This window comes from Odocoileus virginianus, chromosome 7 (genome assembly GCF_023699985.2).
Source record: "Odocoileus virginianus isolate 20LAN1187 ecotype Illinois chromosome 7, Ovbor_1.2, whole genome shotgun sequence".
NCBI lineage: Eukaryota > Metazoa > Chordata > Mammalia > Artiodactyla > Cervidae > Odocoileus > Odocoileus virginianus.
Window position 1 is genome coordinate 6,217,812 of NC_069680.1, and position 27,675 is coordinate 6,245,486.

General features: G+C 59.5%; 3 protein-coding genes across 9 annotated transcripts; 2 read left to right on the forward strand and 1 right to left on the reverse strand.

Annotated features, from left to right (window-relative positions):
* Positions 1-91: 91 nt before the first annotated feature.
* On the forward strand, positions 92-7,871 carry NFKB2 (nuclear factor kappa B subunit 2). Of its 3 annotated transcripts, XM_070470076.1 has the most exons (24): positions 100-198; positions 1,140-1,252; positions 1,471-1,563; positions 1,847-1,928; positions 2,100-2,140; positions 2,401-2,499; positions 2,579-2,730; positions 2,996-3,102; positions 3,191-3,349; positions 3,625-3,729; positions 3,831-3,916; positions 3,995-4,133; positions 4,370-4,498; positions 4,616-4,825; positions 4,905-5,046; positions 5,412-5,526; positions 5,618-5,831; positions 5,985-6,154; positions 6,281-6,383; positions 6,510-6,661; positions 6,792-6,861; positions 7,092-7,264; positions 7,378-7,489; positions 7,588-7,871. In XM_070470076.1, the coding sequence occupies exons 3-24, from the start codon at positions 1,543-1,545 to the stop codon at positions 7,710-7,712; spliced, it is 2,706 nt and encodes a 901-aa protein (XP_070326177.1). In that variant the 5' UTR covers positions 100-198; positions 1,140-1,252; positions 1,471-1,542; the 3' UTR covers positions 7,713-7,871. The 3 variants fall into 3 exon arrangements, with proteins under 3 accessions (XP_020753526.2, XP_070326177.1, XP_020753527.2); XM_020897867.2 differs by lacking the exon at positions 1,140-1,252 and having other exon boundaries at positions 92-198; XM_020897868.2 differs by lacking the exons at positions 100-198; positions 1,140-1,252 and having other exon boundaries at positions 1,259-1,563; positions 7,591-7,871.
* An 89-nt stretch (positions 7,872-7,960) lies between these two features.
* On the reverse strand, positions 7,961-24,157 carry PSD (pleckstrin and Sec7 domain containing). 4 transcript variants are annotated; one of them, XM_070470074.1, is made up of 17 exons: positions 24,139-24,157; positions 21,197-21,933; positions 20,823-20,925; positions 19,981-20,341; positions 18,796-19,236; positions 17,419-17,613; positions 17,182-17,262; positions 16,864-16,976; positions 16,172-16,230; positions 15,957-16,046; positions 12,027-12,070; positions 10,390-10,592; positions 10,225-10,295; positions 9,961-10,118; positions 9,648-9,792; positions 9,232-9,375; positions 7,961-8,767 (listed from the first exon to the last, which is right to left on the reverse strand). In XM_070470074.1, exons 2-17 carry the CDS (start codon positions 21,848-21,850, stop codon positions 8,537-8,539), a joined length of 3,093 nt encoding a protein of 1,030 aa, XP_070326175.1. In that variant the 5' UTR covers positions 21,851-21,933; positions 24,139-24,157; the 3' UTR covers positions 7,961-8,536. The 4 variants fall into 4 exon arrangements, with proteins under 4 accessions (XP_070326175.1, XP_020753528.2, XP_020753529.2 ...); XM_020897869.2 differs by lacking the exon at positions 24,139-24,157 and adding an exon at positions 23,174-23,333; XM_020897870.2 differs by lacking the exon at positions 24,139-24,157 and adding an exon at positions 23,174-23,332 and having other exon boundaries at positions 10,402-10,592.
* FBXL15 (F-box and leucine rich repeat protein 15) lies at positions 23,357-27,619 on the forward strand. 2 transcript variants are annotated; one of them, XM_070470077.1, is made up of 5 exons: positions 23,357-24,050; positions 25,571-25,701; positions 25,875-26,028; positions 26,339-26,844; positions 27,289-27,619. In XM_070470077.1, exons 2-5 carry the CDS (start codon positions 25,649-25,651, stop codon positions 27,476-27,478), a joined length of 903 nt encoding a protein of 300 aa, XP_070326178.1. In that variant the 5' UTR covers positions 23,357-24,050; positions 25,571-25,648; the 3' UTR covers positions 27,479-27,619. The 2 variants fall into 2 exon arrangements, with proteins under 2 accessions (XP_070326178.1, XP_070326179.1); XM_070470078.1 differs by lacking the exon at positions 23,357-24,050 and adding an exon at positions 24,249-24,580.
* The last annotated feature ends 56 nt before the right edge of the window (positions 27,620-27,675 follow it).

The window sequence follows — 27,675 nt, forward strand, 5'->3', positions numbered from 1 at the left end:
GTGTAAGTCCAGGAGTTAAACTTTCAGCCAATGAAAAAGGGCATGGCAAGTGACGCACGGAAACGTCACGGGAATTCCCCCCTCCCGGGGGCGGAAAAGGGGCTTTCCCGGCTGGAGTCCTGGTGGTGGGAGAGGTGTCGCGACCCGTCCGAGGTGGGTCCGGCCGGGAGAGAATCCTGAACCGGAGCCACCGCCGCGGTGAGTGGCCGGGTTCAGACCCCTGGGTGGTGGGACACAGGCAAGGGCGGGAGGAGGGTCCTTAGCTGACCGAGCCCTAGAGCTGAAGAGCGGCATCTGCGCATTCAGAGAGCGCGCATACTAACATGACACGCGGATACACATCGATATCCTTGTACAAAGACACGGGCCGTAAGTCCAGCTACACGTATGCCCGCAGGTGCACAGGATCGTCCATGAACTCAGACTCGCACACACATGCATACGCAAAACACACTCACCCGTGCACAGGCACCCGTGCCTGGACACACACCCTTCACGCAGAAACTCAAAGACAGGTTCACCTGTGCTCTCAGATACATGCTGACATGTGTCCACACTAATAAGTTTAAGGACTCTCACCTGTACACGCATGTTCACGCCATGCACACAACGCGCAAGCATATGGGCTGAAACATACTTAGACACCTGTGATGTACATGTGTTACATATGGCCATGGGACAGGGGCGGGTGGGGGGGAACGTGGGCACCCAAAGCAGGTGCGGTGTGGGAATCAACGACTGTTGAGATTTTCGGGAAGAGGGAATGGAGGTGCCCATCCCAGCACCCCCTCCGGCCCCTTGGCCTCAGAGGCTGCTTCTCGGGACAGAACCCCGGGGCCCTCTACTCGGAAGAGCCCCCACCTACAGGCCTTCGGGGAGGAGGCCTTCCTACAGCAGGAATGTCCCCCCAAAACCCCCCGGGGTGAATCAGCCGTGGCCTCCCTGAGGGTAGAAAATCCCAAGTTTGCTCCAGGACGGGGGAGGGGAAGGGGGCGGGAGGGGGGCCGGGCCCCGGACTAAGAGCTTCCTCCGGCCTTGAAAGACCCTCCAGTCCCCGGGGCCGGCCCTGAAGAGAGGAGGGGGACCCCTCCCCAGCCCCGCGGGGCCTTCCCTGGGTCTGACTGCCCCTCTGCTTGCAGAGACGCTGCAGGCGCCCTCGGGCCAGCGAAGAGAAGACCTCGCGCCCCTCCCGCCAGGGGCGTGGTCAGTGGCGTCATTTCCAGGCCCGCCCCTCTGGCCCCGCCTCCCCCTGGTATTTTCGGGACTTTCCTAAGCTGTTCTAACTTTCCTGCCCCTTCCCCGGCCTGGCCCAGCCCAGCTCCGGATCTCGCCCTCCACCGGATCCTGCCCGCCACACCCGGACGGGTAGTTGGAGGAGATCGGACCCTCCCCTAAATTTGGGCCCCCCTCTCCCCCCAACTCCCGTCCTGATCTGTCTCTCCCTACCCCCGCCACTCCTCCCCACCTAAGGCGGGCGCCTGAAACTCTGGGAAACAGAACCCGGCCGAAGCCACCGGACAGAGCCGGGCCTAGCCCAGAGTCATGGACAATTGCTACGACCCAGTGAGTCACGCCGCCTGGCCCCAAAGCCAGCCGGCCACCCCCCCGGTGCCTGTCTGCTTGTCTGCCTGCCTGTCCTAGTCCCTTCTACTCCCTTACACCTCTAATGTCCTCATATTATTTCACCCTGCCTGTCAGTCAGTCTCTGCAAACTGCTTTCAGTAGGAGCTATTTTATGGGCCTGCCTAGGAGAGGGAGTGATTGCTAATGGTTTAGAGAGATGAGAGGTGGAGGGTTCTGGGGGTGGCTCAGAATCAGCTGCCATCCCAGTCTGTCTCCATACCAGGGTCTGGATGGCATCATTGAATATGATGATTTTAAATTCAACCCGTCCATTGTGGAGCCCAAGGAGCCAGCCCCAGAGACAGGTTAATAAGTCCCCTGACCTGCCCTTGTGTTGGAGGGAGGGGGAGGGAGGGGGAGGGAGGAGCATGTGGTATGTGCCCTCTGTCTTGGGAATGGGCTCTGCCCTCTGTCTTGGGAATGGGCTCAGAGGTCCCATTGCAGAGCCTGGCTCAGCAAGGCTCCTCTGTCCCCAGCTGATGGTCCCTACCTGGTGATCGTGGAACAGCCTAAGCAGGTGAGCAAGTAGAAGGGATGGTGTGGGATGGCTTCAGCTTTGGGGGCAAGTGGGATAGTTGTAGCTGGGTGGCCACGGGGAGGGTAACTGATCACAGACCCACTTCGGGTTGGGATGGTTAGCAGCTGCTGATCACAGTGGCATGGTGGTGATTCAGGATACACACGTCCAGTCATTATGGTCACTGCTGGCTGGGGATGTGGCTGGTGAGGGGGGATGTTTCTCCTGGTCACAATGTCACTCTGCCCTGGCACCTTCAGCGAGGCTTCCGATTTCGATATGGCTGTGAAGGCCCTTCTCATGGAGGACTGCCAGGTGCCTCTAGCGAGAAGGGCCGGAAGACTTATCCCACTGTCAAGGTGAGCCAGGGTGGTGCTGGAGGGTGGGCTGGTGGACAGTGTGTCCATGGGCATTACTGACAGCCCTCACCCCTCACAGATCTGTAACTACGAGGGACCTGCCAAGATTGAGGTGGACCTGGTAACACACAGTGACCCACCTCGTGCTCACGCCCACAGTCTGGTGGGCAAACAGTGCTCGGAGCTGGGGGTCTGCGCAGTGTCTGTGGGGCCCAAGGACATGACTGCCCAGTAGGTGCCCAGTGCCCCCTACCCCTGGTCCCCACTGGTGTGCCCCCTCATTGCCTGCCAGTTCTAGGTCCCAGTCCACCTTTGTGAGCTTAGCATCTGACCAAGGGAAGAGACTCTGGTTGGCCCCAGAACCCAGGGCCCCAAGTAAAAACTAGAAAAGCTTCCTAGAGGAAGTAGAGTCGAGCCGAGCCTTGGCTGTGGGGAGGGTGCCTCAGGAGGAAAGAACTTCCCACAAGGCCTCTGACTTCTCCCTGCCCCCACACAGATTTAACAACCTGGGTGTCCTGCATGTGACCAAAAAGAACATGATGGAGATTATGATACAAAAACTTCAGAGGCAGCGTCTTCGCTCCAGGCCCCAGGGCCTTACGGGTATGGGGGATATGGAGGGAGTCATGGGAGGTGGTCATGGAAGGAACAGAGGTGGAGTCCAGGGGTCACATGTATGCCCACTGCCCAGAGGCTGAGCGTCGAGAGCTGGAGCAGGAGGCCAAGGAACTGAAGAAGGTGATGGATCTGAGCGTTGTGCGACTGCGCTTTTCTGCCTTCCTTCGAGCCAGCGATGGCTCCTTCTCTCTGCCCCTGAAGCCAGTTATCTCCCAGCCCATTCATGACAGCAGTGAGTATCCTGACCACCTGGGGTGCTGGGCCTGGGTGCCAGAGGGAGTATGGAGGGCAGCCCCGAACTGTGGAGTCAGACATGCCCGGGTTTGAACTTGGCCCCACCATGTATGAGCTGAGTGATCTTGAGCAAGTCATGTCCCCTCTCTGAGTAAATGAAGATACTGGCAGTTCCTGTGTCTCTTGGGGTTGTTAAAATACAAAGCACCTGGCTCCCTAGTTGGGACCATGGCTATTGTATCATCTCAAGTAACTGATATGCCATCTCCATAGAGTCTCCTGGAGCCTCAAACCTGAAGATTTCTCGAATGGACAAGACAGCTGGCTCTGTGCGGGGTGGAGATGAGGTTTATCTGCTCTGTGACAAGGTGCAGAAAGGTGAGGCTGGAGTCCAGGCTGGGAGCTAGCGATGGGTATCAAGCTTGGGGAGCAAAACAGCTTCAGGACAAATGGCCCTATGGATTCAATTTTCCCTGTAGATGACATTGAGGTTCGGTTCTACGAGGATGATGAGAATGGATGGCAGGCCTTTGGGGACTTCTCTCCCACAGATGTTCACAAACAGGTACCCTAGGGCCAGGCCTGGGTCTGGGCTCAAATTAAGTCAAGACCTTAGTGACACCTATGTCCTCCTTCCCCCTAGTATGCCATTGTGTTCCGGACACCTCCCTATCACAAGATGAAGATTGAGCGTCCTGTAACCGTGTTCCTGCAACTGAAACGCAAGCGTGGGGGGGATGTCTCTGATTCCAAACAGTTCACCTATTATCCTCTGGTAGAAGGTGAAGCTGGGCTGAAGATCCCAGGGGGGCTGGAGGCGGGGGCTTTACTGGAGGGTCCCAAGAACTAGACCAGGGGACCCATGAGTGAAATCAGGAGTAGGGAATGTCCCAGAAAGAGGTGGCCCTAGGAGCCAGCCTGAGGGCTTTTGGGGGAAAGGCCATTACCAGGTGTGGGACAGGGCTCTTGAGGCTGGTGCGAGTTGGGGTTTTAACATCTCATTTCCCTCTACCCCTAGACAAGGAAGAGGTGCAGCGGAAGAGGAGGAAAGCCTTGCCCACCTTCTCCCAGCCCTTTGGGGGTGGCTCCCACATGGGTGGAGGCTCTGGGGGCTCGGCTGGAGGTTATGGAGGAGCTGGAGGAGGAGGTGAGGTGGTGCTGGTGGCAGGAAGGGCAATGGGATAAAGGGGAGAAAAGCTATGGGGAAGAAATCTGGGAGAGTCCTCCTGGTGCTCTCTCCCCACAGTCCTGCCTGTATCCACAGGTGGCAGCCTCGGCTTTTTCCCCTCATCCTTGGCCTACAGCCCCTACCAGTCGGGCGCGGCCCCAATGGGCTGCTACCCGGGAGGCGGGGGCGGGGCGCAGATGGCCGCCGAGACGCCTAGTGTGGATGCTGGGGAGGAAGCCGCAGAGCCGAGCACGCCCCCCGGGACGCCCCAGCGCGAACAGCAAGCCCCGGAGCTGCTGCATCGAGGTATGACCTCGGGAATCCCAGAGGTCGGAACGCTGCGGGTGGGGACCTAGCCCACACCCACGCCCCCTGTCGCCCCCAGCCCGGGAGTACAACGCGCGACTGTTCGGCCTGGCGCAGCGCAGCGCTCGAGCCTTGCTGGACTACGGCGTCACGGCGGACGCGCGCTCGCTGCTGGCGGGACAGCGCCACCTGCTGACGGCGCAGGATGAGAACGGAGACACGTAGGTGGGCGGGAGAGCGGGCGGGGACCACGGCTCAGCGCGCCGGTGGAAGGTCGTGGGCTGTGGGGCAAGGAAGGGACCTATAGCGCCAGGGGTCCGGAGTTAGGCAGACCCAGTTTCAAATTCGGCCTCGCTACGCTCTAGTTCTGTTCAAGATACTTAAATCTCTGCAGACTTCAGTTTTGTCGACTGTTTAAGAGGCACAGTAATAGTACGCACTTACCACAAAAGGTGCGCGGAAGGATTTACTCTCGTGGGCTGGAGAGGCCCCAGCGAGGGAGATTATGGAGGTGGTGGCGTTATGAGAGTAAAGCATAACAAGTTGCTGAGCTTCCTAGGCCAGAGTTTCACCCCCCAATCCCTAGGCCGCTGCACTTGGCCATCATCCACGGGCAGACCAGCGTCATTGAGCAGATAGCCCACGTCATCTACCATGCCCCGCACCTCGGCGTGGTTAATATCACCAATAACTTGCACCAGGTAAGGGGCCTCTATTGGTGAGGGGGAGGGGTTGGAAGTCAGGTGGGTGAGGCAAGGAGTAAGCCTGGCTCACCCTGCCTGCCTCCCCCAGACGCCCCTGCACCTGGCAGTGATCACGGGGCAGACGAAGGTGGTGAGCTTCCTGCTGCAGGTGGGCGCAGACCCAGCACTGCTGGACCGGCACGGAGACTCAGCAGTGCACCTGGCACTCCGGGCAGGTGCCAGCGCCCCCGACCTGCTGTGCGCCCTGCTGCGAAGTGGGGTTCCTGCCATGCCCCAACTGCTGCATGTGCCCGACTTCCAAGGTGAGTTCATCACCTCATCTGAACCAGCGGGCTAGGGTGGGCACCAAGGAGAGTATCAGGGGAGTGCCTACAGCGGACGTGAGGCATGGAGGTCAGCTGGTCAAGGGCTCACATTAGGGGCACAGCTGCAGGCTGAATACCCTGTGTCACTAGGGCTATACCCAGTCCACCTGGCAGTCCATGCGCGAAGCCCCGAGTGCCTCGATCTGCTGGTGGAGAGTGGGGCTGAAGTGGAGGCTGCAGAGCGGCAGGGGGGACGGACAGCCCTGCATCTAGCCACAGAGATGGAGGAGCTGGGCTTGGTCACCCATCTCGTCACCAAGGTGGGACTGAGGACTGTGGAAAAAGTGGAGCCAAGGGCTGTGGAGGGCCTGGGGACGGAGAAGGTGTGGAGGGAGGCCCAGCGGGTCAGTCAGTGCTGTGATCAGCCACTCCCTCGCACCCCACAGCTCCGGGCCAACGTGAATGCCCGCACCTTTGCGGGAAACACACCCCTGCACCTGGCAGCTGGACTGGGATCCCCAACGCTCACCCGCCTCCTTCTGAAGGCTGGTCAGTCTCACCTCCGGGGCTTGTGAACAGGGGTGTGGGAGGGAAGGGGGTGCCACCCCATCCCCCACTTTGCAGTCTTAATGTGGGCTCCGAGGGAGCCTCCCCGTGACTATCTCCCTGCCCCAGGTGCTGACATCCACGCAGAGAACGAGGAGCCCCTGTGCCCACTGCCTTCGCCTCCCACCTCTGGTAGTGACTCAGATTCCGAGAGCCCCGAGAGGGACACCCGAGGCAGCTTCCGGGGCCACACACCTCTTGACCTCACTCGCAGCAGCAAGGTGAGGCCAGCCCGGGACTAGCAGTACCAGGAGATGGGGCATCTGGGCTTGTAGATGGGGTCCTGAGTAGCTGCTACCTGGGGTCAGGGACTGTGATGCGAGGTAGTCAAGGCTGAGGCTGTCTCCCCAGGTGAAGACCTTGCTGCTAAACGCTGCTCAGGACACCATGGCACCGCCGCTGACCCCGCCCAGCCCTGCAGGTGAGGAGCTCCCCCCACCCACTGCCAGCCCCCTGACCCCTGCTTACAGCGGTCTCTTGTCCTTCGGGTCCACTGAAGGAGATCTCCTTTTCTCCATCCCCATCCTCCATCCGTTGCCCCAGTGGCCCTGCCTGCCCTATCAGGTTGCCTTGAGAGAAAGGTGACATTTGCGTGTCTGTCTTTGCCATCTCTGGGGGTAACTAACATGTTTACGTGTGTGTCCCCTTCAGGGCCAGAGATGCCCCTTGAAGATACAGTCCTACAGAACCTGGAGCATCTGCTTGATGGGCCAGGAGCCCAGGGCAGCTGGGCGGAGCTGGCAGAACGGCTGGGGCTGCGCAGTCTGGTGGACACGTATCGAAGGACAGCCTCGCCCAGTGGCAGCCTCCTGCGCAGTTACCAGGTCAGTCAGGCCCCGACCCATGCTCCATGTCCCAGTCTCAGATCCCTGGTGCTTCCTCGGGGATCCCATACCCTAACCACAACTCCTGGTTCATGCCTCTTCCTTCTCCTCAGCTGGCTGGTGGCGACTTGGCGGGCCTGCTGAATGCCCTGTCTGACATGGGCCTGGAGGAGGGGGTGAGGCTGCTGAAGGGTCCAGAGACCCAGGAAAAGCTACCCAGCACAGGTAAAGGGGCCGTAACTGAGAGGTGGCTGTGGGCTTGGAGGGTGGGAGGCCTAAGGCCTGACTCTTCCCTGCGCCCTTTCCCGTGTCCACACCCCCAGCAGAGGTGAAGGAGGACAGTGCCTATGGGAGCCAGTCGGTGGAACAGGAAGCAGAGAAGCTGGGCCCACCCCCTGAGCCACCAGGAGGGCTCTGCCATGGGCACCCCCAGCCTCAGGTGCACTGAACTGCTCCCCACCCACCAGCCCCTTCCGGGCCCCCTCTGTACAGTGACCCTGCCTGTTCCAGTTCTTATTTAACACCCCATGCCCACCCTTCAGTTGGGGCAAATAAAAGATTCTCATGAGAAAGGGAGGGGCCCTGGCCTCCTCTCCAACTTACAGCAGCCCCTGATGTGTGTGATGCTTGTCCCCGGGAAGCAAATGCCTACCCTGGCCTCAGGCCAGGCACTGGAGAGAGGAGGAGGCCCAGCCAGCAAGTCGAGAGCAGTTTTAATGGAGGTGGAGGTGATACAAAGGGCAGGGCCCACTGGAGGAGAGAAGCAAGGCCGCACTGCCCGGCCTGCGCTCGGGGCCTCAGCTTGGACGTCCATCCTCCACCTCTAGCAAGGGAGAGGGTGAGCCCGCAGGGCAGTGGGAGGGAAAGCAGCTCAACCCCAACTCCTGGCTTGTGTCTGAGCCAGGCCCCAGGCTGGAGGGGGACTGCTGGTGTCAGGGGTGGGGGTGGTCTCAGCAGAAAGCAGAAACGTCAGGTCTCCCCCACAAAAAAAAAAGGAGCATCAAGAGTCCAGGGGCCCTGGCCCCTCCCACCCCCATCCCCGGTACGAAAAAGTGCAAAACATTATCACAAAAAGGGGGTCTCGGAGGGGCCCTTAGCCTAAGGCTCCGAGGCCCATGCCCTAGCCCTGCCCTGCCCCGGACACCGCGTCCGGCGCGGTCAGGCCCTGGACCGAGAGGCCCTCACAGGTGGCCCGAGGCCGGCCCGGGCTTAGGCAGGGCCGTGTCATGCAGGTGCCCAGTGGGCACCGCCCCCCCAACTCCCACCCCCAGCTCAGGGCTTCCACCGCCCACTGCCTGCCCCTGCCCGAGCCTCTGAGTCAGGACACTGAGCCCGGGGCTGGCTGGAGGTGTTGGGCGGCAGGGAGGGACTGGAGTGAGGAGGAGGGAGTCCATCCTCCGTGCCGCCGGCCTGGGCCACTGCTGCCTCCACTGCATCCAGCTCCTCGCTGCCTGCCTTTAGCTTGACCCGAAGCAGCGCTGCGTACGTGCCGTAGCGGGATTTCTGAGGCAGAAGGGCAGTGGTGAACCTGCTGGTCCCCCTCTGCCCAGCCCACCCCATCTGGAGCAGGGAGCCGAAGAAGGCTAGGAGACGCCAGGTTCTTACCAACCTCTAAGACCCCTGAAGCCCCCAAGGACTGACTGACCACTCACACCCCTGGGTGTTCTGGTGCCATTCTCTGGACTCTGTAGACTGCCAGCTGTAACACCTCATGTTCCTGGAGCCTTTACCACAGTCAGCGAAATGGAGCCCTTGGCAGAAATTGGCTCCCTCCATCACCCTAGTGGGGACAGACTACTGTCCTCCCTGTCCCACTCGAGAGGAAACTGAGGCTCATGGCGAGAAAGCTGCCTGCCCAGGGTCACCCAGATAGTCCCACTCTGAGCCATGCCCTTAACCAGACGTCTGAGCCTGTGCATGGGACACAGGCCCTGATGGAGCAAGAGGTGCCTGGGCTGGGAGCTTACCTCAAACTCCAGATACGCCTCCTTCTGCCGCTGCTCTTCAGCCTCCTTGCCGCGGGCCTTCTTGGCCAGTTGCATGGCCCGATGCTCCCGCAACTCACTTGCCATGGCCTTCAGCTTGGCCTCGTGGGTCCGCACCTGCTCCTCCTAGGGGCCAAGGGAGCACGATTAGGGTTACTCTGACATAGACAGTGCCTTTGTGCAAGGTTTCTGAAAAGGTGCCCCTTCCTCTGGATGAACAAAGCACCCTGTGTCTGGGTTAACTGACTGGATTTCAGCCTCCATGGCCCCCTGCATCCCGGTTCGGTGGACAGCCACATCATAGGCAGCAGCCTCAAGTATGGTCAGCCTAGGTCGGCCCCACTCCAGCGCCCCACTTGCCCCGAGGCACCAGGTAGACAGGAGGTAGGGGAGGGTACCTGGGAGAGGCGGGTGGCAGCGCTGGGTAACAGAGGGCGGCTGAACTTCTTCTGGGAGCTGACGGCAGCTGGGAAGGGGGGTGCGGAGAACATGGCAGCCACCACGTTGATGCGAGTGATCCAGGACTGCATCTGCTCCAGGCTCCTGGGGAAACAGCACGGCCACCTGGGACTGGGGCCAGGGATCCTTCCCGAGATGGCAGTGCTGGCTCAGGGTGTGGCCCGAGAAGCAACGAGGCAGCCCGGGGACAGGGGAGGGGAGTCTGCTGGGGATGGGGGAGGGGTCTGGGATGGGCCAGAGGAGGGCACTCACGGGGCCTGGAAGAGGAAGACCCGCCAGTCAGCAGTGCGCAGGTAGAAGACATGCGGCCTCTTGCTATAGTCACTGGCCCGCGTGGCCAGTGCGTGGTGGATGCTGATGGCGTTTTTAAGCTCAGCTTCTGACAGGGCTTTCCCAGGCTGGTACTCCTCCTGTGGGGCGCCCATCTTGTCCTGGCCACAGTCCTGGCCAAGCCCAGCCCAACCCCCTGCATCCCCTGAGCCACCCCAGCCCCACCCCTTTGGGCTGGCCTCGCACCTTCTGCAGATAGAGGATCATGCCCTTGAGGATCCCGTGGAAGTTCTTCCAGCCACGCTTGCCCCGAGGTGCTGGTGGATGGGCAGAGGTGGGGGGTGAGGAAGATGAGTCGGGGGGGGGGACCTGAAACAGGCCCACTCCCATCCCCCTCCCAGGCCTCCCCACCTGGCCACATACTCTTCCTGCAGTCAGGGTCTGCGTGCACCTTTCGCACCAGGGCGCCGTGCTTGTAGACTGCAGCCCCGGGCTCGGGAGTCAGGTCCAGGAAAGGGCTGGAGCCGCTGCCACTGCCCCCGCTGACCCTCTTGATGACCTTGGGGTTGGGGTCGGCCAACTCAGACAGAGAGCGTCTCAGCTCCTCCTCGTCTCTGCAGGTGTGATCACCTCAGAGGGGGCTGGTCGTGGAGCCACAACCCTGCCCCCACATCCAGTCCTGATCTCTGGCACCCAGGAAAGCTCTCCAGTGTCTGTGGAGAAGGGGGTGGGAGGGCTGCCCCTCTTCTCCACAGAAGCAGCCACAGAGGGTGTGGTTCTCCTCAGCCTGAGGCTCCTGGAGCCACATCTCTGGCCTCAGACCCGGTGGCCCAAAGTGCCGTTGTACCTCCCCACTCAGATCAGGGCTCCTCGAGCCAGCATGTCTCTGCCCCCATATTAGAGCTCCCACGGGTAGGGCCATGTCTGTCCCTTCCTCTCTTCACATGGACCCAGCCCCGTCCTCTCCATTTCTGCATACACACCCCTCACTCCCTTCTGCACTAGGGCAGAAACGTCTGACTCAGCTTCTCAACCACACCCAGCACCAAGCTTTACTCACAGCTTGTTGGCTAAATGGTGGCAAGAGGAGCTTCCTAGTGGTTCCCTTGTACATCCTGGTCTGCAGGCTCTGTCAGATATCATCTAAAGGATCTGATTCTATCTTGTTACTCCCTCCTCAAAAACCTGCAGTAGCTCCCTGCTGCCTCCCACATGGAGCCTACACCACATCCCCACCAGCACTGTCTCTCTTTCCTTCCACTCCCCATTCCAGTTAGGCCTACCTCCTCTTGGTCTCCCCACCCCACACTCCTTTCAGCCACCATGCATTTGCCTCCCAAATATCAACTTCCCTCTTTCTCTCCCCAAATAATTCTTCCTCTCCTTCAAGCCTTGCCCCAAGACCAGTCCTCACAGAAGTTTTCCCTGATCCCCACCCTGTACCCCAGTCCTGAGCTTTGCCTCCTCTGATGAGCAGAGGGAGCTCCCAACTAAACTGAGCAGTGACTGGACTCTGAGCAGATACCAGCAAGTATGAGTGACCCACTGTCTGTTTAGATGAGGGCTGTACTCTCAGACTGGGAGATTCAACACTAGACCTCCTCCCTCAGACTAGACTTTTCCAAGACAACTCTGAAGTCTTTCTGTTTCACTGGGGCTGCCAAGAGTAGACAACTCTGGACTCCCTAGGACCCAAGAAGGGGCTCTCCCTCTATTGGTCAGAGACTTCTACTTTCCCACTCGGGTTGCCAAAAGACCTCCCCATTTTGTTTCAGCACCCCTCCTCCCAGGCCAGTTGATACTGGCCACCTACCCAACCCAGCTTGTCAAAACAACCAGCTAGAGACAAGACACAGGCCCCACATCCAGGCGGGATCTCCAAAAAAGGAAGTGAGGCAGCCTCATAGCCTCTGACAGTCTCACCCACCTCCCCTGTCTCACAGCCCCAGGGTTCACTCAGCCCACCTCAGTGCTCTCAACCCCTCCAGGCAGCCCCTTCCTGACATCTCATCCCCCCCACCCCGCCTCCGGACATCCCCAGGACTCACATGGCCCATTGCAACTTTTCATTCTTGATGGAGCTGTACAAGGCCTGGGGAGGAAGGAACAAATCAGGGGGGTGGGGGTCGGTCCTGGGGGAGGTGCACCAATGTCAGAGCTCAGAGCCCTCCCTCCCAGTCAGGGGGAGGAGATAGAACTGGGGGTAAGGATTGGCATGGGTGTAATGACCAATGACCCAGGCTGTAGAAGGAAGGGCAGAACCCAGGCCCAGATCTCCCACTTGAGCTGCAGGACAAGTGTCTATGGGAAGAACAAACGATTACCATGTGTTATTTTTTGGTGGGGCTGAGCTGTGGGGCATGCAGGATCTTAGTTCGTTGACAAAGGATCAAACCCACAGCCACCGTATCATATCAGGAACTTGGAGTCTTAACTACTGGACCGCCAGGGAAGTCCCAGTACCACGTGTTTAACATAGGGCAAGCAATTAACACAGACATCCTGGCACATGGTTGATGTACAATATATAGTAACTGCTATTATCTTTGGGCTTCCCAGGTGGCACTAGTGGTAAAGAACCCATCTGCCAATGCAGGAGATAAATGTGGGTTCAATCCATGGGTCAGTAAGCTCCCCTAGAGGAGGGCATGGCAACCCACTCCAGTATTGTTGCCGGGAGAATCCCCTGGACAGAGGAGCCTGGCCTATAGTCCACAGGCTTGAAGAGTTGGACACGACTGAAGCGATTTAGCATACATCTTTACTGTCGTTATTGTTAAGGGTCATCCTATTCAGATCCTGGGTGGGGGAAGCACGGCTCTAGAGGGAATAGAAAGAGCAGCCTAAGAAGCTCTCCTTTCCCCAACCACATGTTTTGGCCTATTTCCACAGAATAAACCCACACAGAGCATATGGAGAAACTGAGGCCCAGGAACAGGACTTTCCCTGTCACCTCCCTCCTTGGCTAACAGAGAACACGCTCTCATGGCTCCCAACCCCAGGGCAAGCTGAGCACTTCCCCCAACCCAGACAGCCCAACCAAGCCTAATGCCAGGGTGCTCCAACCCCCTGCCCATGCCCATACTTCATGTTACTGGGGAATGCACATTAGTCTAAAGGGCAATAGTTTTAGCTTCCAAACCCTGTACACTACAAACTCCCTGTGAAATCCTGAACTAGTCCCTTCTCTCTGCGGAATTGGCCTGGGGGGCCTGCAGGGGCTTTAGGGTGGTGGGAGAAGAGGATGAGTTCCAGGAGTGGCACAGGGGACCCCTCTTCTTGGGAGCAGCCTGCGACATGGGCTCACACCAGTGCCTCCCACTCTGGGGGTGCTTTCACTAGCCTGTCTGTGAGTGGGTGTGTCCCCAGCATGTGTGGCTAAGTGTGTGGCGTGTGGTGGCGTGTGCTGCTGCCTGCCTGAGAGAAACTGGGTGCAGTGGTGACGTCGGCACCTTCTCCAAGATGGGACACAGCCCCCCCCACCCCCGCCCTGGGCTCCGCTCCCCACGCAACATGGTCTCTGACTCTTTCACTGTCCACCCGCTATGCCCAGCCCCAAGTGCCAAGCATCTCACCTGTGCGCACCCTGTCTGGGGTAGGTACACCCCACCACCTCCACCCCACAGCACAACCCAGACAGGTGCACACACAGCCCAAGCACAGGCCCAGCCCACACTCAGCATAGCTCAGAGCCCAAGCCCTCACTCTCCAACTCTCTGACCACTCAGAACGCTGAAGTGGTCACTGAGATCCGGCCTGCAATCCTGTCTCCAGTCTCCCAGTTCATCCCCTGCCCCCTCTCGGCACTTCCGTTGGTCCACAACCACGTCTTCCTTCCAAAAGTCCTAAACCCCACGGGTGAGCTCCATATCGTGCTCTCACCTAGAAGGACCCTTTGGTCTGAGATCCCCAACTTGATCTCAGGGCCTCTGCCCTGCCCTCTCCATCCATGCCCACCCCTGGCTACCCATGGGCTCTGTCCCTGTCGGGCTCCCCCCTCGACCCCAGCGAGGCCCCCCTCGGCTCGTGCCGCCTTCGGCGCCTCCCTCAAGCCGCCCCCTCAGTGGCGCGCCGCCCTCAGCAACCCCCTCGGTCGCCCCCCAGCCTGGTGTGAGCTGCGGCCCCACAGCCCTCACCGCCTTTTTCTTCTTGCGGCTCTGCAGGCGGCTGACCACCAGGTCGGTGTAGAGCACGGGCTTGAGACTGCGCGAGCGCTGCGGCCAGCCGTAGCACAGGGTCTCCGCGCCGCGGTGGGTGCGCCCGTAGCGCACGGAGCACAGCGAGCGCGAGCGCAGCCGCCCGGCGCTGCTGTGGATGCTGTTGACACCGATCATGCTGGCCTGGCCGGCGCGCCGCGGCCCCCGGCCATGCCCCCGTCCGTCCTCGGCCCCGGACAGCCCGGACGGCCTGCGGACGGCTCCCCCGACAGCCGGCGCGAGCGGCCCGGCCCGGCCCGAGCCCGGCCCGGCTCGGCTCCCACCGACGCACAGAGCGCGCGGCGGCGGCGGCGGCGCGGTCGGCTCTGCAGCTTGGCGAGAGCGGGAGGGGGGCGCCGACGGGGAGGGGAGGGCGAGGGCTGGGGGCGGGGACGGCGCAACATGGAGGCGTCCGACCGAGAGGAGGGCCCGCGGCGCGCCGTCACCGGGGAGGCGCCTGGGAGAGCCAGTGGGGGGTTCCGGGGGGCGGGTGGCCTGCTCCCGGGGCGCTGGGAGGTTGGGGCTGTGAAGGAGGGCTGCTCCTGTAGGGTCTGGAGCGCCCCCGGACTCGGCAGGGTGGGGTGGTGAGGAGACAGGTCGGAACGCCTCCTGGTGGCCCTTTTTTATGGAGCCAGGAGGGGCCAAGAAGCTGGAATCACCCACCTCGCCAAGCCGCAAATACTTAAAATGCCTGTGTATACCCCAGATCACGCTCAAACACCCCACCTTACATACATCCCAACTAGCCAGATGCACCAGTTCACACTCACCTCAACTCACAGACAGTAGAAATTCAGAGGTACACTTCAAATTTTACAGTCTAACTCACATACACCCCCCCCCCCCACTCATGGACACATGTCATAAACCGGATAGCCAATTCGCAGATATACATCCCAACACACACAAACACACAACCTACACCCCCAACTCAGATACACTTTACATCATAAAACCTAAGGACAAACACACTCCAAGTCAGACAAACCCCTTTGGTTCACCGACACCCTAAATCACATGTATATAAGTATACAACTAAATTCAGTATATATCCCAACCATTAACCACCCCCAACTCACAAAGGACAGCCCCACTCATGTGCATCCCCAAACTCAGAAGCTCAACACACCCCAAGTTCACAGACACGCCTGTAACTGTCACACGTAAATGGTGCCCGGGGACTCCCTTGACAACTCTGGGAGTGCAGGCCTCCTCGGATAAAGCACCATCGGATCTGGGAGAGGAGTGAAGCCAGGGACCAGGACCTCCTCCCATCCTACCAGCTCCAGTGTAGCTAACCCTCAGGTTCTAGCGCCCGGGCGCAGGGCCTGCCCATTAAGGACCCAGGAGCTCAGTATGTAGTCCCAGTTTCGTGCTGACTTCGAGATCTTCTAAAGCCTTTGTCCCTCTCACGCCTCTCTACCTCCGGGTCCCTCTGGTGCAGCGGTACCAGGGAGGCCATACACCACAACTCAGTGAACACTGTAGGAAGGGCACTAATGAAGGCAAAATACAGAGGCCAGGGCCCGCTGATCACGTATTCTCCAGACCAGCTCCGCCCTCCCCCACGGCCTGCGGGGATGACGAGAGCGCATGCTCCGGGAGAGCCAGTCCCGTGGGGGCTGGGGGAGGGGGCGGTCCCCAGGCTGAGTCACTAGAGCCCAGGCTTCCACAGCAGGAGCTGGGTGCTCACAGGCCCCTCGCCTCACCTGCCTTGAAGGCCTGCTGTCAGGTCCCCTGTCCCTCCCCTCCGGCCACCTCTGCCCTGCCCCAACCCCCCACCTTGAGCAGCTCTCTGGGGAAGTCGCCGCCTTCGTTGAGGCCTTCCAGGTTACCAATGAAGTCTCCGCAGGTCATGCGCTTCCCGATGTTCTAATGGAGGGCACAGAGGCCTGTCAACTTTGGGGGGGTCAGGGAGGGGCGGTCCTTCACCTCCCAGGCCTTGAAGACTCCGGACGGGGTTTTCCCATCTCCGTCCCCCCAACCCCCCCACTCACGTGGCCGTGGAGATCCGTATTGAGTAGCATGAGGGCGCAGGTCAGCGTGTGCGCACCGTCTAGGGGAGAGTTAACATTTAGCCTCGGCTGCCTCCCAAGGGGTCTTCCCACAGCTCCCTTCCTCTTTTTTCCAGTTCATGCCCTGCCCCCTCTCGGACCCTCTTTGGCCCACAGCCACACTTTTGTAAGTCCTGGACCCCACTGGCAAACCCCTCTGGAGCAAAGACCTCTCTCCTCCAGCAAATCCCTCAGACAGGACCTCTCGCTCTTCTTAGGACACCCTACCTAACTCCCTAAGGTTCTGGGGACAGCCCACTGCTCACACCCAACACCAAGCTTCCTCTGTGTCTATGCATTAAACACAAGCAGCTGGGCCCTACACAGTTATGCAGGCCAAACAGAATCCCTACTCAGGTCAAGCACTGTCTTGTACATATATGTGAACAACGGCATGCAAACACATCTGCCACGTGCCTCTTCACAGCACACACTAGCCTCTAGCGCTGTACCTGCCCACATACACAGTTCCACATCCGTGCAGTCATGCCAGTATTGTCTGCATACATGCGTGCTTGCATGCTTGCAAGCTTGTGCACTCATATACTTCACACACACTCATGCCACTTTGCACAGATGCAGTGCCCATCTGCCTCCATGACCAGACAGGAAAACCCTGACCCCGGCCTCCTCACCCTCTGAGGACAGGGCTCCAGGATTACACTGGAAGTATCTCTGGGAGAAGTGGGCCAGCACACGTTCCCGTTCCTGGGTCTCACCCATTAAGGCCAGCTCCTTGAGAAATACCCTGGGGAGAGGGGAAGAGGGAGCATGTCACATCTACTCAAGGTCCCCTTACCAGGCAACTCAGGCTCCTGGCCATGCCCAGTCAGCTTGGGAAGAGTGACTTCAGGGCAGTTTAGGGGAGGCACAGGGCTCAGGGCAGGCATAACTGATGCCCTGCACACTAGGCCTAGAGAGTAGGGCCTGCTGTCAAAGGGCTGGACACCCACCTGAGAGCTTGGTCCAGAGTCATGCCCGTGAAGACAAAAAACTTCAGGTACTCGCCAGCCACAAGTTTGCTGAAGTCATTGCTGTGGGCAGGGCAGAGAGACAGGTGGAGTCCCAAGGGCAAGTGTCAAGGGGCCAGGTGGGGGTAACCTAAAGACCTGGGGTATCAAATATAGGGGATGCTGCCCACAGAATGCATCCCTCTCCCCCCATCCTCAATCCCAGCCCAGTGTCTTTACTTCTTGCCCAGATGCCGGGCCACATCCGCCTTCCTGAAGCCATCTAGTCGGTACAGCCTCTTAGCGAGGCGCTGAGCAGCCTCCAGGTCTGCTTTCTGCCCATTGGACAAGGTGTCAGTGCTTCCCAGGGCCAGCCGCTCTGTGCTGTCCAGCTCTGAGTCCGAATCAGACACCAGCTGGTTCAGGGGTGGTTCGCTGCCAGGGTAGAACACCAGCTCAGAGATGGGACAAGCCCTCAGGGGCCATCCAGATGCTTCCTCTGCCTCCAGACCCAGTAGACAGAGAAGGAAAGATTGGGACATGGGGAAGGCATTTTTCTTTTCTCCAGAGGAGATTCTTTCCATCAGCCTAGTCCATCATTACCACCTCTCTGTGGAAGTCCTGCCTTAAATCTAACACACATCCATCTTGCTGCTGTGGGAGTTAGGGCTGCTTTCCCCCAAACTCCCAAAGTTTGCTATTAGACATAGATTCCCCATCCCCACACTGGCCCTACTCAGGACAGAGTCCTCTCTCTCTGAGAATATGGGCAGAGATAGGATAGATGGACTGCTAGGGAGGAACAGTGGAGGGTCAAAGATGTGAGGCAGCAGGGACACTCTCCTGCTCCTATGTCTTTCCTCTTCCCGCCTTTTAGCAAGAGGAGTCTCCTCCGTGGTCCTTCTCTTCCACCCACAAAGAAGTAGGCTCTGGGGTAGAGGGGATAGGGGGTCAGAGCACACCCCCTCAGCCCCTGTCTCCTCCTCCCTTCCCTTCCCACCCCAGCTGCTCTACTCACAAAGCCACCTGTCACCCCAGAGACAGAGGCCGGAAACTCCTGGTTGCTAGGCAACCCTGTCTCCCTGGCCACCCCCTCCTGTTGCCATGGCTTCAGTGACTGAGCCGGTAGCTGGCAGAGGGGAGAGCAGAAAGGTTAGCCTGGTGAAAGGACTTCCTGGGGAAGGGTGAGAGACTCCAGAGAGGGTAGGCGACATGGGAGAGAGGCAATAGGAGAGGCTGGTGGCTGATTCTTTGGGAGGAACCTCCAGGCTGGGGGGTGGGGTAAGGGCAGAAGAATTCTAAGCAGGTTAGAGGCTCTATGTAAGGAGGGAAGCGGCCTTCTAGAGAAAAAGGGTGGTGTTCTCTAGGGATCCTTCCATCCTGAACCATGGTTTTACAAGTCGCCGGGTCTGAGACCAAGGTGGCAGGCTGTAAGGGACTCCCACTCACAGCCACTGGAAGTAGTCCTCCAAACAGCAAAACACATCTGTATCCCCTAACCACCCCAGTCAGGAGTCAGGAATATAAGCCACCTTTTCACATTCAGGATCCATCCCTTGGAGCAACTGTTCCTGGGACCTTAGGGCCTGAGGTCTGAGGAACCAAAGAATCACTCACCTGCCCAGGGGTGCTGCCCCCAGTCCAAAGCTGTCTTCTGAGTGGCAGGGACTAGGGGGATCCCTCCCTGGGGCCTGCTTGGCTCCAGCCTCTGCCTCCTCTTCCTCCCCTCTCTGTGTCCAAGGCCCATCAGCAGCAGAGCTGGTACCAGAATCCGGTTCAAGAGGAGCAAGTGGGGCAGGAGCAGGTGGATCAGGCCTGGGGGCAGGGGGTTGGGGAGGCAGCTCGAAGGTGAAAAAGGGGCTCTGGGTCGGGCCAGGTGAGGCCAGGGCCTCCAGTGAGGCGAGGCTGGTGTAGGAGGTGCCCTTGGCCCGGTGTGACTCCAAGATGGCTTCAAACACACAACTGAAAGAGTCAGGCCCATCAGCCGAGGGGCTGGTCCCAGGTAGAAAGGGCAGAGGTGACTTGAGAGGCCCGGAGTGAGGCATTCGAGTACCTGGCCTGCAGGGGCAGGGAGAATCTCTGATCAGGGGCCTAGAGGACAGCTCTCAGGTTGCATTTCACTGCACTTTCACACCAACTCTGTGAAGGGGATTATCATCTCTTTTCACAGGCTCCCAGCCCCTCCCAAAAGTTACCTAGCTTAGGGCTCCCCACCACAGGTTCACCAAGCTATACAGTGCCCCCAGAACACCCCAGCCCTACCCATCCCCAGTACCCAATCCCTTTCCTCTCTTACTCCCTACTAATCTCCCTTTCTCCTCCTTCTCCCTGATCCTCTCCCCTCCTGCCATTCCATTTCTATTTCTGGCAACATCTTAGGAGAAGAAGATGAGGCTCCAAGCTGCAATGGGGTGTGAGACACAGAGGAAAGCCCCCACACTCCACATTCTCCTGCCAGGATCCAGGATCTAAACTGATGCTCCCAAGCCCCCAGGCTTGATTCTGGCCTCTCACCCTGCCCCTCCTTTCCTTCCTTAGAACCCCTTTCTTCCTCTATCCTTGTGTTCCTACCCTCCTGGGTTCTTGATGATGGCCCCTCACAACCCCAACCCCGGTACTCTGCCGGGCCGCAGGCTTCGGTCCAGAATCCCGTGCTCCACCGCCCTGTCGGCGCTCCAGCTTTGGTCCTGACACTCCCAGCCCCACCCTGGTCTCTATCTCAGTCCCTTGGGGCCCAACCCTGGCTCTGGGTCAGTGGGAAGGAACAAGTCACTTTCCTCTCCCGCTCCCCCACTCACTCACCGGGCCCCTTCTGAGGCCTCAAACACTTCGTCGTCCACATCCTCTTCCCCACCTGCCTCATCCTCGTCCTCATTGCCACTGCCCAGGCTGGGATGAGGGCCAAGGCATGGGCCAGGACGTGGGGCAGGTGGGCGGGCAGCGCCAGGCAGGCCCTCAGAGCTGGGCTGACTCTCGATGGCCGAGTCAGCCTCTTCCCGCTCAGTCAGCACCTCATCGATGTCGGTCTCGCGGTAGCACCTCAGGGGCACCGTGTCCAGGTCCGTCTCGGAGTACTTGGCCGCTCGCCCCACAGCCACCCCAGAGCCCTGCCCTGAGCCCACCCCCGCTGGAGATGGGGGGGCCTGCTCTGGGGGCTTAGCACCTGCAGTGTGCACAGGCATCCAGGTCAGCAGGTTACTCAGGTCAGCTCCCTGTCCTGATTCTGTTCTCGGAAGATCTCCCCCACTGCCTCATATTGGCCTGAACTTCTTCCGCTGTCTAGTCACCATTCCTCCTGCTACAAACTCAGCTTGTTCCTGGTGAAGCTCCTTTCAAATCAAGTTCTTGTCAAACAGTTTTGAGGGGCCTGAGGGAGACCAGCCTCTTTGCTCCTCCAAGGAATGGCCCTTGATATCTTGCCATTCCCCTCCCTCCACCATCCAGCTGCCTCCAGGTGCCCAAACCAGCTGCTATCCCCAACTGCTATCATAACACGAATGGAAAGACTGAGGCTTAGAGAGGCATTAGCCAACTCAGAAGCCCAGGAAAGGACTGGGGGAGTTTAAAGGAAGGCTCCCTAGCATACCATGGCTCCTGTGGAAAAGGCCCTGTCCTGTTCCCCTGGCCTCAGTCCCAGGCCTTACCTGAGCTGAGGGGGTCCAAAGAGCCATAGAAGAATTCCCATTTGGCTCGAGCGATTCTCTGGGCATGAGAGGAGACTTCTCGGGGTGAGGAACAGATGTCCCCCTAAGCCAAGGAGGGAGTCACAGACACAGGCACCCAGAGAGAAAAACAGACATACAAAGACACAAGAACATGGGACAAAAGCATAGAAGGAAAAACATACAGGGACAGAGGTACAGAGACATAAGGACAAACACAGAGAGCAAGAAAGAGGCAGATTTAGCCCAGATTGAAGAATTCAGAGTGATAGGCCTAAGACCACCATGGAGACAAGACAAGCCTTGGCCTTTGCTGGGTCTGTGGGGCTGCAGGGAGCCCAAGAGAGATCACATACCTGGTTCGGGAGTCCAGTGTCAGCAGGTCCTCGGAATAATGTGGCCAGGTGCTCAGAGGGTCCCCCCAGCCCATTGGGGAGAGAGGAGTAAAGACCATCTGCTCCAACCTGGGGTTGAGTTGGTGGTCCCTGTAAAATGCCCTGGCTGCCAGGACGAGCTGAGCCTCCTCCAGCTGGAAGCGGGTCTGATGTGGATGCTTCTAGCCTCAACTTTTGATGGGAGCCAGGCCTGAGGGCTGGGGTGGGCCTGGGAGGAGAGATCCCACCCAGGTCCCAGCTCCGACTCAAGCCTCCAGGAGCAGGCAGCCCATTCAGTGGCCTCACGCTGGCCTTCTCCACAAAGCGGAATATGACCACAGAGCTCCGGGCCCCTGGTGGGGGCTGCCCAGTGGGTGAAGAGGGTGCCCAGGGTGAAGGAGCAATGCGGGGTGAAGGGGGGCCACGCAGAGGTGTACAGGGCGCTGTCACACGTCCAAGCTCCCGGCTTCGGGGACCTGGACCTGCCACTCGCCGGAGTAAAGAGCCTGTGCTGCCATACATGCTGGCTGGGGGGCTCTGGGGCACTGGGCCTTCGGGGAGCCAGCGCCGTGGGCATCGTGGTGGGGAGATGGCACAGTCGCCTTCCGAGCAGAAGCGCATGGCACCCTGGGCCATGCTGGGGCCGGGGGTCAGGCTGGGGGGGCAGGGATGGCCAGGCCAGGTGGGGAGTGAGCGGGCAGCATGCTCTTCAGACAGGCCTGCAAGAGAGGAAGGGGAGCAGGGGGTGAACTGCTGGGGAGTCAGGAGGATGGGAGGGCAGAGACAGGGAGGGGAAAGCAGATGGGGCCACTGGGCACCAGGTGTCTAGCCCACCCTGGGAATATGGCAGCACTGATCCCACCCCTGGGGGTGGCGATCAGTCCTCCTGCTGGGCTATTTCCATGGAGGCCTGAGGAGAAAAGAATTATGCCCTAGTGGGCCCCTGGCTCCTGTCCTTTCTGCCTAGGGGCCCTAAGCATCACCCTGGGAGAACCGAGGAAGCTATTTCAGAAGCTGAGTGAACCCAGAGTCACTGTGGCATTTTGGAACTACTTCTGGTGAGGGAAGGGGAAGACTGCTACCCCACCCTCAGGATCAGAAATATCAGCCAGCCATCATCATCATACGGCCAGGGGCTTCCCACAGTGTCTCTGTGGGAGCCCCTCATTCAAGGGGAGGGGACTCAGGCCTCCTGGAAGGAGAGGGAGGAAGAATGGGGTGGTATATAGGGACATGACAGGCTGAGAGGCACAGGTGACACTCTTAACACATACACGCTGAATGGGAAAAGGACATTCTTGTTCTCCATACAGGTACACACACTCATGTGCACACACACATAAGGACAAATAATGTCAGTACACAGCTAACACATTCATAGGCAACACCCTCCAGCACACACAGACACAGGCACACACACACATTGCTCAAAGACACACCCTCATACACTCTCAGTCATAACAAATATGTGTGTAATGGAAAGGCACATGCTTGTTTTACACACACACATGGCCATCAAACAGAAACACACAAAGAGATACCCAAATATACACACAAGGCCCTCATTCCCCAAGATACACAGAGACACAGGTATATCAGACACTCACAGAGACCTACTGGTCACAATGAGACACAAATACAGATGCCTACTCACACACATACTTAAACAGGGACATACACCCTCTCCCCTAACCCCCACCAGTCACTGGCCTCTGAGGGGAAGCCATGGGGCTGAGCTACACCAGACCCTTCTCCCCGTCTCTCTCTCTCCACCCCCAGGGGTAGGACAGATCTTGTCCAGCCCAGGAACGACCATAAAGGGGTAAAGGGGCCCCTGGTGGCAATGCAGGGTAGAGGCAAGGGTCCGGAGCAGCAACCTTGCCAGGCAGGTTTCTGAAGCTCAGTCGGGGCCCCATGTGCCCTCAGTGCAGCCCCGGACTCAGCCGCGTCAGTACTCACCGCTGCTCGCCTGGAGCTGGGGCCGAGAAGAGGCAGGGGAGAGGCTGGGCCCAGCTCGGCTGTGAAGGCAGCGCGGCTCCCGCTTGCTCCCGCTTGCTCCAGGCCCGCCCGCCTCTCAGTCCCTCCTTCTCCCCCCTACGCGCGGCTCAGAGCTAATCCCCCCCACCCACCCACCCCCCGCTCTCTCCCGGGGCCCTGAGCCCCACAGGCTGCCCCCCACTTCTCGACACTAGGTCCCCGCTGGGCTCTCCCGCCAACCTGAGACCCGCCCCTGACGAGGGGGAGGACGTATGCAACCTCTGGTCTGTTCTTCAGACCCTCACATGCCCCACCCCAATCGTGTCCACGTCCCTCTCGTCCACCACCCCCTGAGCCGCACGCGGGACCCAGCTGCACACGCGTGTCCCGCTCCAGACCCCACGCGTGTCCCTAGGAGGTTGCCACATGACCTGTTATATGCCACACGCGCTCCCGCCCCCACGAGCACGCGGCCGCGCCAGCACACTGTACGGGTGTAGACTGGACCTGCCCCCTAAATCCAAGAGACCATCAATTTGTGGAAGAAATATCCAGAGAACCCGGCCTCAAACCCTCCGGGGGTTCTGAGACTAGGGCTCAGGAGACACAGCCCTGACCACTCGTCCAGGATGCAGCAGGAGGGATGTTAGTCAGACTTCAAAAAGAACTTCCTTGCTGCCTGAGTTAGGCATCTTGCCGTCTGGGAGTAAGAGGATAGACGGAATAACGCATGGACTAAAGGAAGTGGGAGACGGGCAACCCGTGTGCCCTTGGCCAAGGTAGAAGCGGGCCCAGCTATTTTAAGAAAGCGCCGCTAGAGTTACTATGGCAACTGCTCTCCTTGGGAACTCCAAGGCAGGCAAGTAGTGACCTCGGAAGGAAGAAGGGGTCTGTTCGAGCGGTCAGGGGGCGCGAGAACGTGCGAGGCGGGGGTGCGCGGGGCTCACCGCGGGGAGGGGCAGCGCGGGCTCGGCGTGGTGCTGAAGGGGACAGCGCCAGATTTGTCGCACTGCGCAGGCGCAAAAGCGTGAACAAAGCTGGAAGGGGGAGGAGGCGCGCGGCCCGAGGTGGTGCGCGCCCACTTGACTCTATCTTAGCAGAGATCTATCCTCCCAGTTACCGTTCCCCAAGCAGGCGGAGGAAAAGGGAGCAAGTCCCCCACCCAAACTGATCTTCCTTGGTCCTTCCCCGCTGCTGTTTACTCTCTTCTCAGCAGCATGGGAGTGGGGGTGGGAGAGGTTGGAGGAGTGTGAAAGGAATTCGGGGAAAAACAGGATGCCTGAGTTCTCTATCCCGATTCGCTTCACCCCGGACAAGGTGCTTCCTCTCCAGGGCCTCGGTTTCATCTTTAAAGTGGATTGATGGAACAGACCTGTCCACCTTGCAGAGGTGCCTGAAACCCTGGTAATGGATGGGAAGCAGTTTTCGTTATGAAGAGGCAGGTGAAACGGTTGCACGAAGGGAGAATGCAACCTTGCTAGGGCGGGGGTAGGGGTGGGGGAGCTCCTAGGGACAGCAATAGCCCTCTGCGTCCTTCACACCCTCCCTAACAATGGATGATGGGGAAAGCACTGCTCCAGATGTTCCCTGGAGCGGACTCTGAACTCGAATCTGGGGATGCGATGAGAGGACGACCCAGAGTCTGAACTCAGAGGTCTGGGGGCCGCTGCCCTAGGGCGGGCCCAATGCCAGACCCCAGAACTAACTCTCCAGACCAACACCAGGCCAACCGAGAAGCAATATTCTTGGTGGGCTGACCTGAACATTTACTCTTCTTAGGATTCCAGACCTCCTGGGTAAAGGAAGGGGACCCAGCTGGAGATACAATCCTTCTCGCCCCCAACATTTCTCCCCAAAAGGTGTAAACCCGTTCCAAATCTGGGAGTGGAAGGGGTTGAATAGCTCTGTACCTCACAATCAACCAGGGATGGGAGGTTTGGGCAAATTTGCTTCATTAAGGAAGATAAATTCTAACTTTGTCCCTTCAATTCATTCACCAGTTCTTGGGCATCCACTCCGTGTCAGGCAATGATAGCCTGGACAGTTTCTCTCCATTTTTCAAACTCGCTAAACGCGACCAGAGGGCAGAGAAAGCAGGTCCAGAACCTTAGAGTCTTGGCCCCGCCCCTTATACGTTTGGCTTTGCCTGCTCCTCCCATCACTTCACTTAGACGCGGCCACTGGCCCAAAACGAAAAAAGTCAGTCTCTGCTGCACCATCGCGTTCTCAGCCTCGAGTCGCAAGCCCTATAGCAGAAAAGGCGAGGTCTCAGTTTACACCACCGGTCTGTTCCGCCTTCGGTTTCGGGATCCATCCGGAACGCTTTCAGATAGGATCCTCAGTGAGCCGGCACTCGATTGAATCGGCCTGTCTCTATAGCTTAAGAAGGCGGGTTTGCTGCGCCCGCTCCAAGGCCATTGCGAGAAGACCTTACTGCGCACGCGCAGTGGGCAGCCGATGGAGCCACCTATGGACCCGTCCGGAGGGGAGCAAGAGCCCGGAGCCGTCAGGTACCGAGCACCGGAGGGGCCGAGAGAGGAAAGAAGGGCCTGGGGGAGGGGAGCTGAACAAGGGCCGGGTCTGGGGGCCGCTTTTAGGAGCCTAGGCTTAGAAGCATAACGGAGGCGTACTCTCAGGTAACAGTGACCCGGGGACGCCGCCGTCAACGCCCTTTTACCCACAGGCTCCTGGATTTGCCCTGGGAAGACGTGCTGCTCCCACACGTCCTGAGCCGGGTGCCGCTGCGCCAGCTGCTCTGGCTGCAGCGCGTCAGTCGGGCTTTCCGGGCGCTAGTGCAGCTGCACCTCGCCCGGCTGCGCCGCTTCGACGCCGCTCAGGTGAGCCTGGGGCTGGAGCCCCGCCCCCTTCTGGATACTGCCCCCCGCCCCGCCTCCAGCCCCCAGCCCCACTGTCTACCCTTCCGGATCTCCCGTGGGCCTCTAGGAATGCCTGGGAAGCGATCCACCCAGCGGGAAGTACTCTCAAAGGGCGAGTACCAGGGATCAACTTGAGGGCGCGTAGGGTCTCTCCTGGGAGGGCAGGTGCCAAGCCCCGAGGGCAACCTGCCGCCAGGAAAGAACTCTGGGGCGAGTAGGCAGCGTCCTCCCCCGGGAACAGCTGAGAGTCGAGGTGCCTCCCCGCCCATAGGTGGGTCCGCAGATTCCGCGGGCCGCATTGGCCTGGCTGCTGCGGGACGCCGAGGGGCTGCAGGAGCTGGCGCTGGCGCCGTGTCACGAATGGCTGTCGGACGAAGATCTGGTGCCGGTGTTGGCGCGGAATCCGCAGCTGCGGAGTGTGGCGCTGGCTGGCTGCGGGCAACTGAGCCGCCGCGCGCTGGGGGCGCTGGCCGAGGGCTGCCCCCGCCTGCAGCGCCTTTCGCTCGCGCACTGTGACTGGGTAGATGGGCTGGCGCTGCGCGGCCTCGCTGACCGCTGTCCGGCTCTGGAGGAGCTGGACCTCACCGCCTGCCGACAGCTCAAGGATGAGGCCATCGTATACCTGGCACAGAGGCGCGGCGCAGGCCTTCGCAGCCTCTCACTAGCGGTCAACGCCAACGTAGGGGATACCGCCGTCCAGGAGTTGGCTCGAAACTGCCCGGAACTCCAGCACCTCGACCTAACAGGGTGCCTCCGTGTCGGAAGCGACGGTATCAGGTGCATGGGCCTGGGGTCGGTGGAATGGGAGCAGAGCGATCGCTTAAGTCTCTGGGGGTAGGGGCGGGCTGTAGTTGGCAGAACTGGAATTTCTGGATCTTTCTACTAGCAAGGAACCGCATTCTGAACAGGAAGTGCCTCCAGGAATACCTAGGCCAGAGAGCCAATAGTTGAAAAACTTTTCTGAATTCGTATTTATACCTTGGGAAATTTCAGATACAAAGTCAGATTTCTGGCTATTCTTCAGCAAGGGGAAAACCTTGCAATCGTGGGTCATGAAGTCTCTTGGTTCACTGGAGGCATTGAGCGTATGACCTCAAATTAGGCCCCTTCCCTCCTCTAAGGAGGGAAGTATGCCACAACTGGAGGGAGACTGGGCTCTGCTGGCTCCCCCACCGTGTGTAGCGGCTTCACGCCTTTTGCCTCCCCCTGCTCCTCCCCCAGGACTTTGGCGGAGTACTGCCCGGCGTTGCGCTCGCTGCGGGTGCGGCACTGCCACCACGTGGCCGAGCCCAGCCTAAGCCGCCTGCGGAAGCGCGGTGTGGACATCGACGTGGAGCCGCCGCTGCATCAGGCCCTGGTACTGCTGCAGGACATGGTGGGCTTTGCACCCTTTGTCAACCTGCAGGTCTGACCCGCCTGCCGATGGGCACAGCTGGACTGTGTGGCGGGGGCCTCACTGCGAACTGTAAGGAAATTGAACTGTGGGGGCCTCCGGTGAGAGGCCAATGCCCTGCCCCACCCTAGAGCTTCAAATAAAGAGCTTTTTACCCCCTCTTGCCTGGCGCCGCTGCCCTGTTGTAGATAGGGGATGTGAGGTTGGGAGAGACA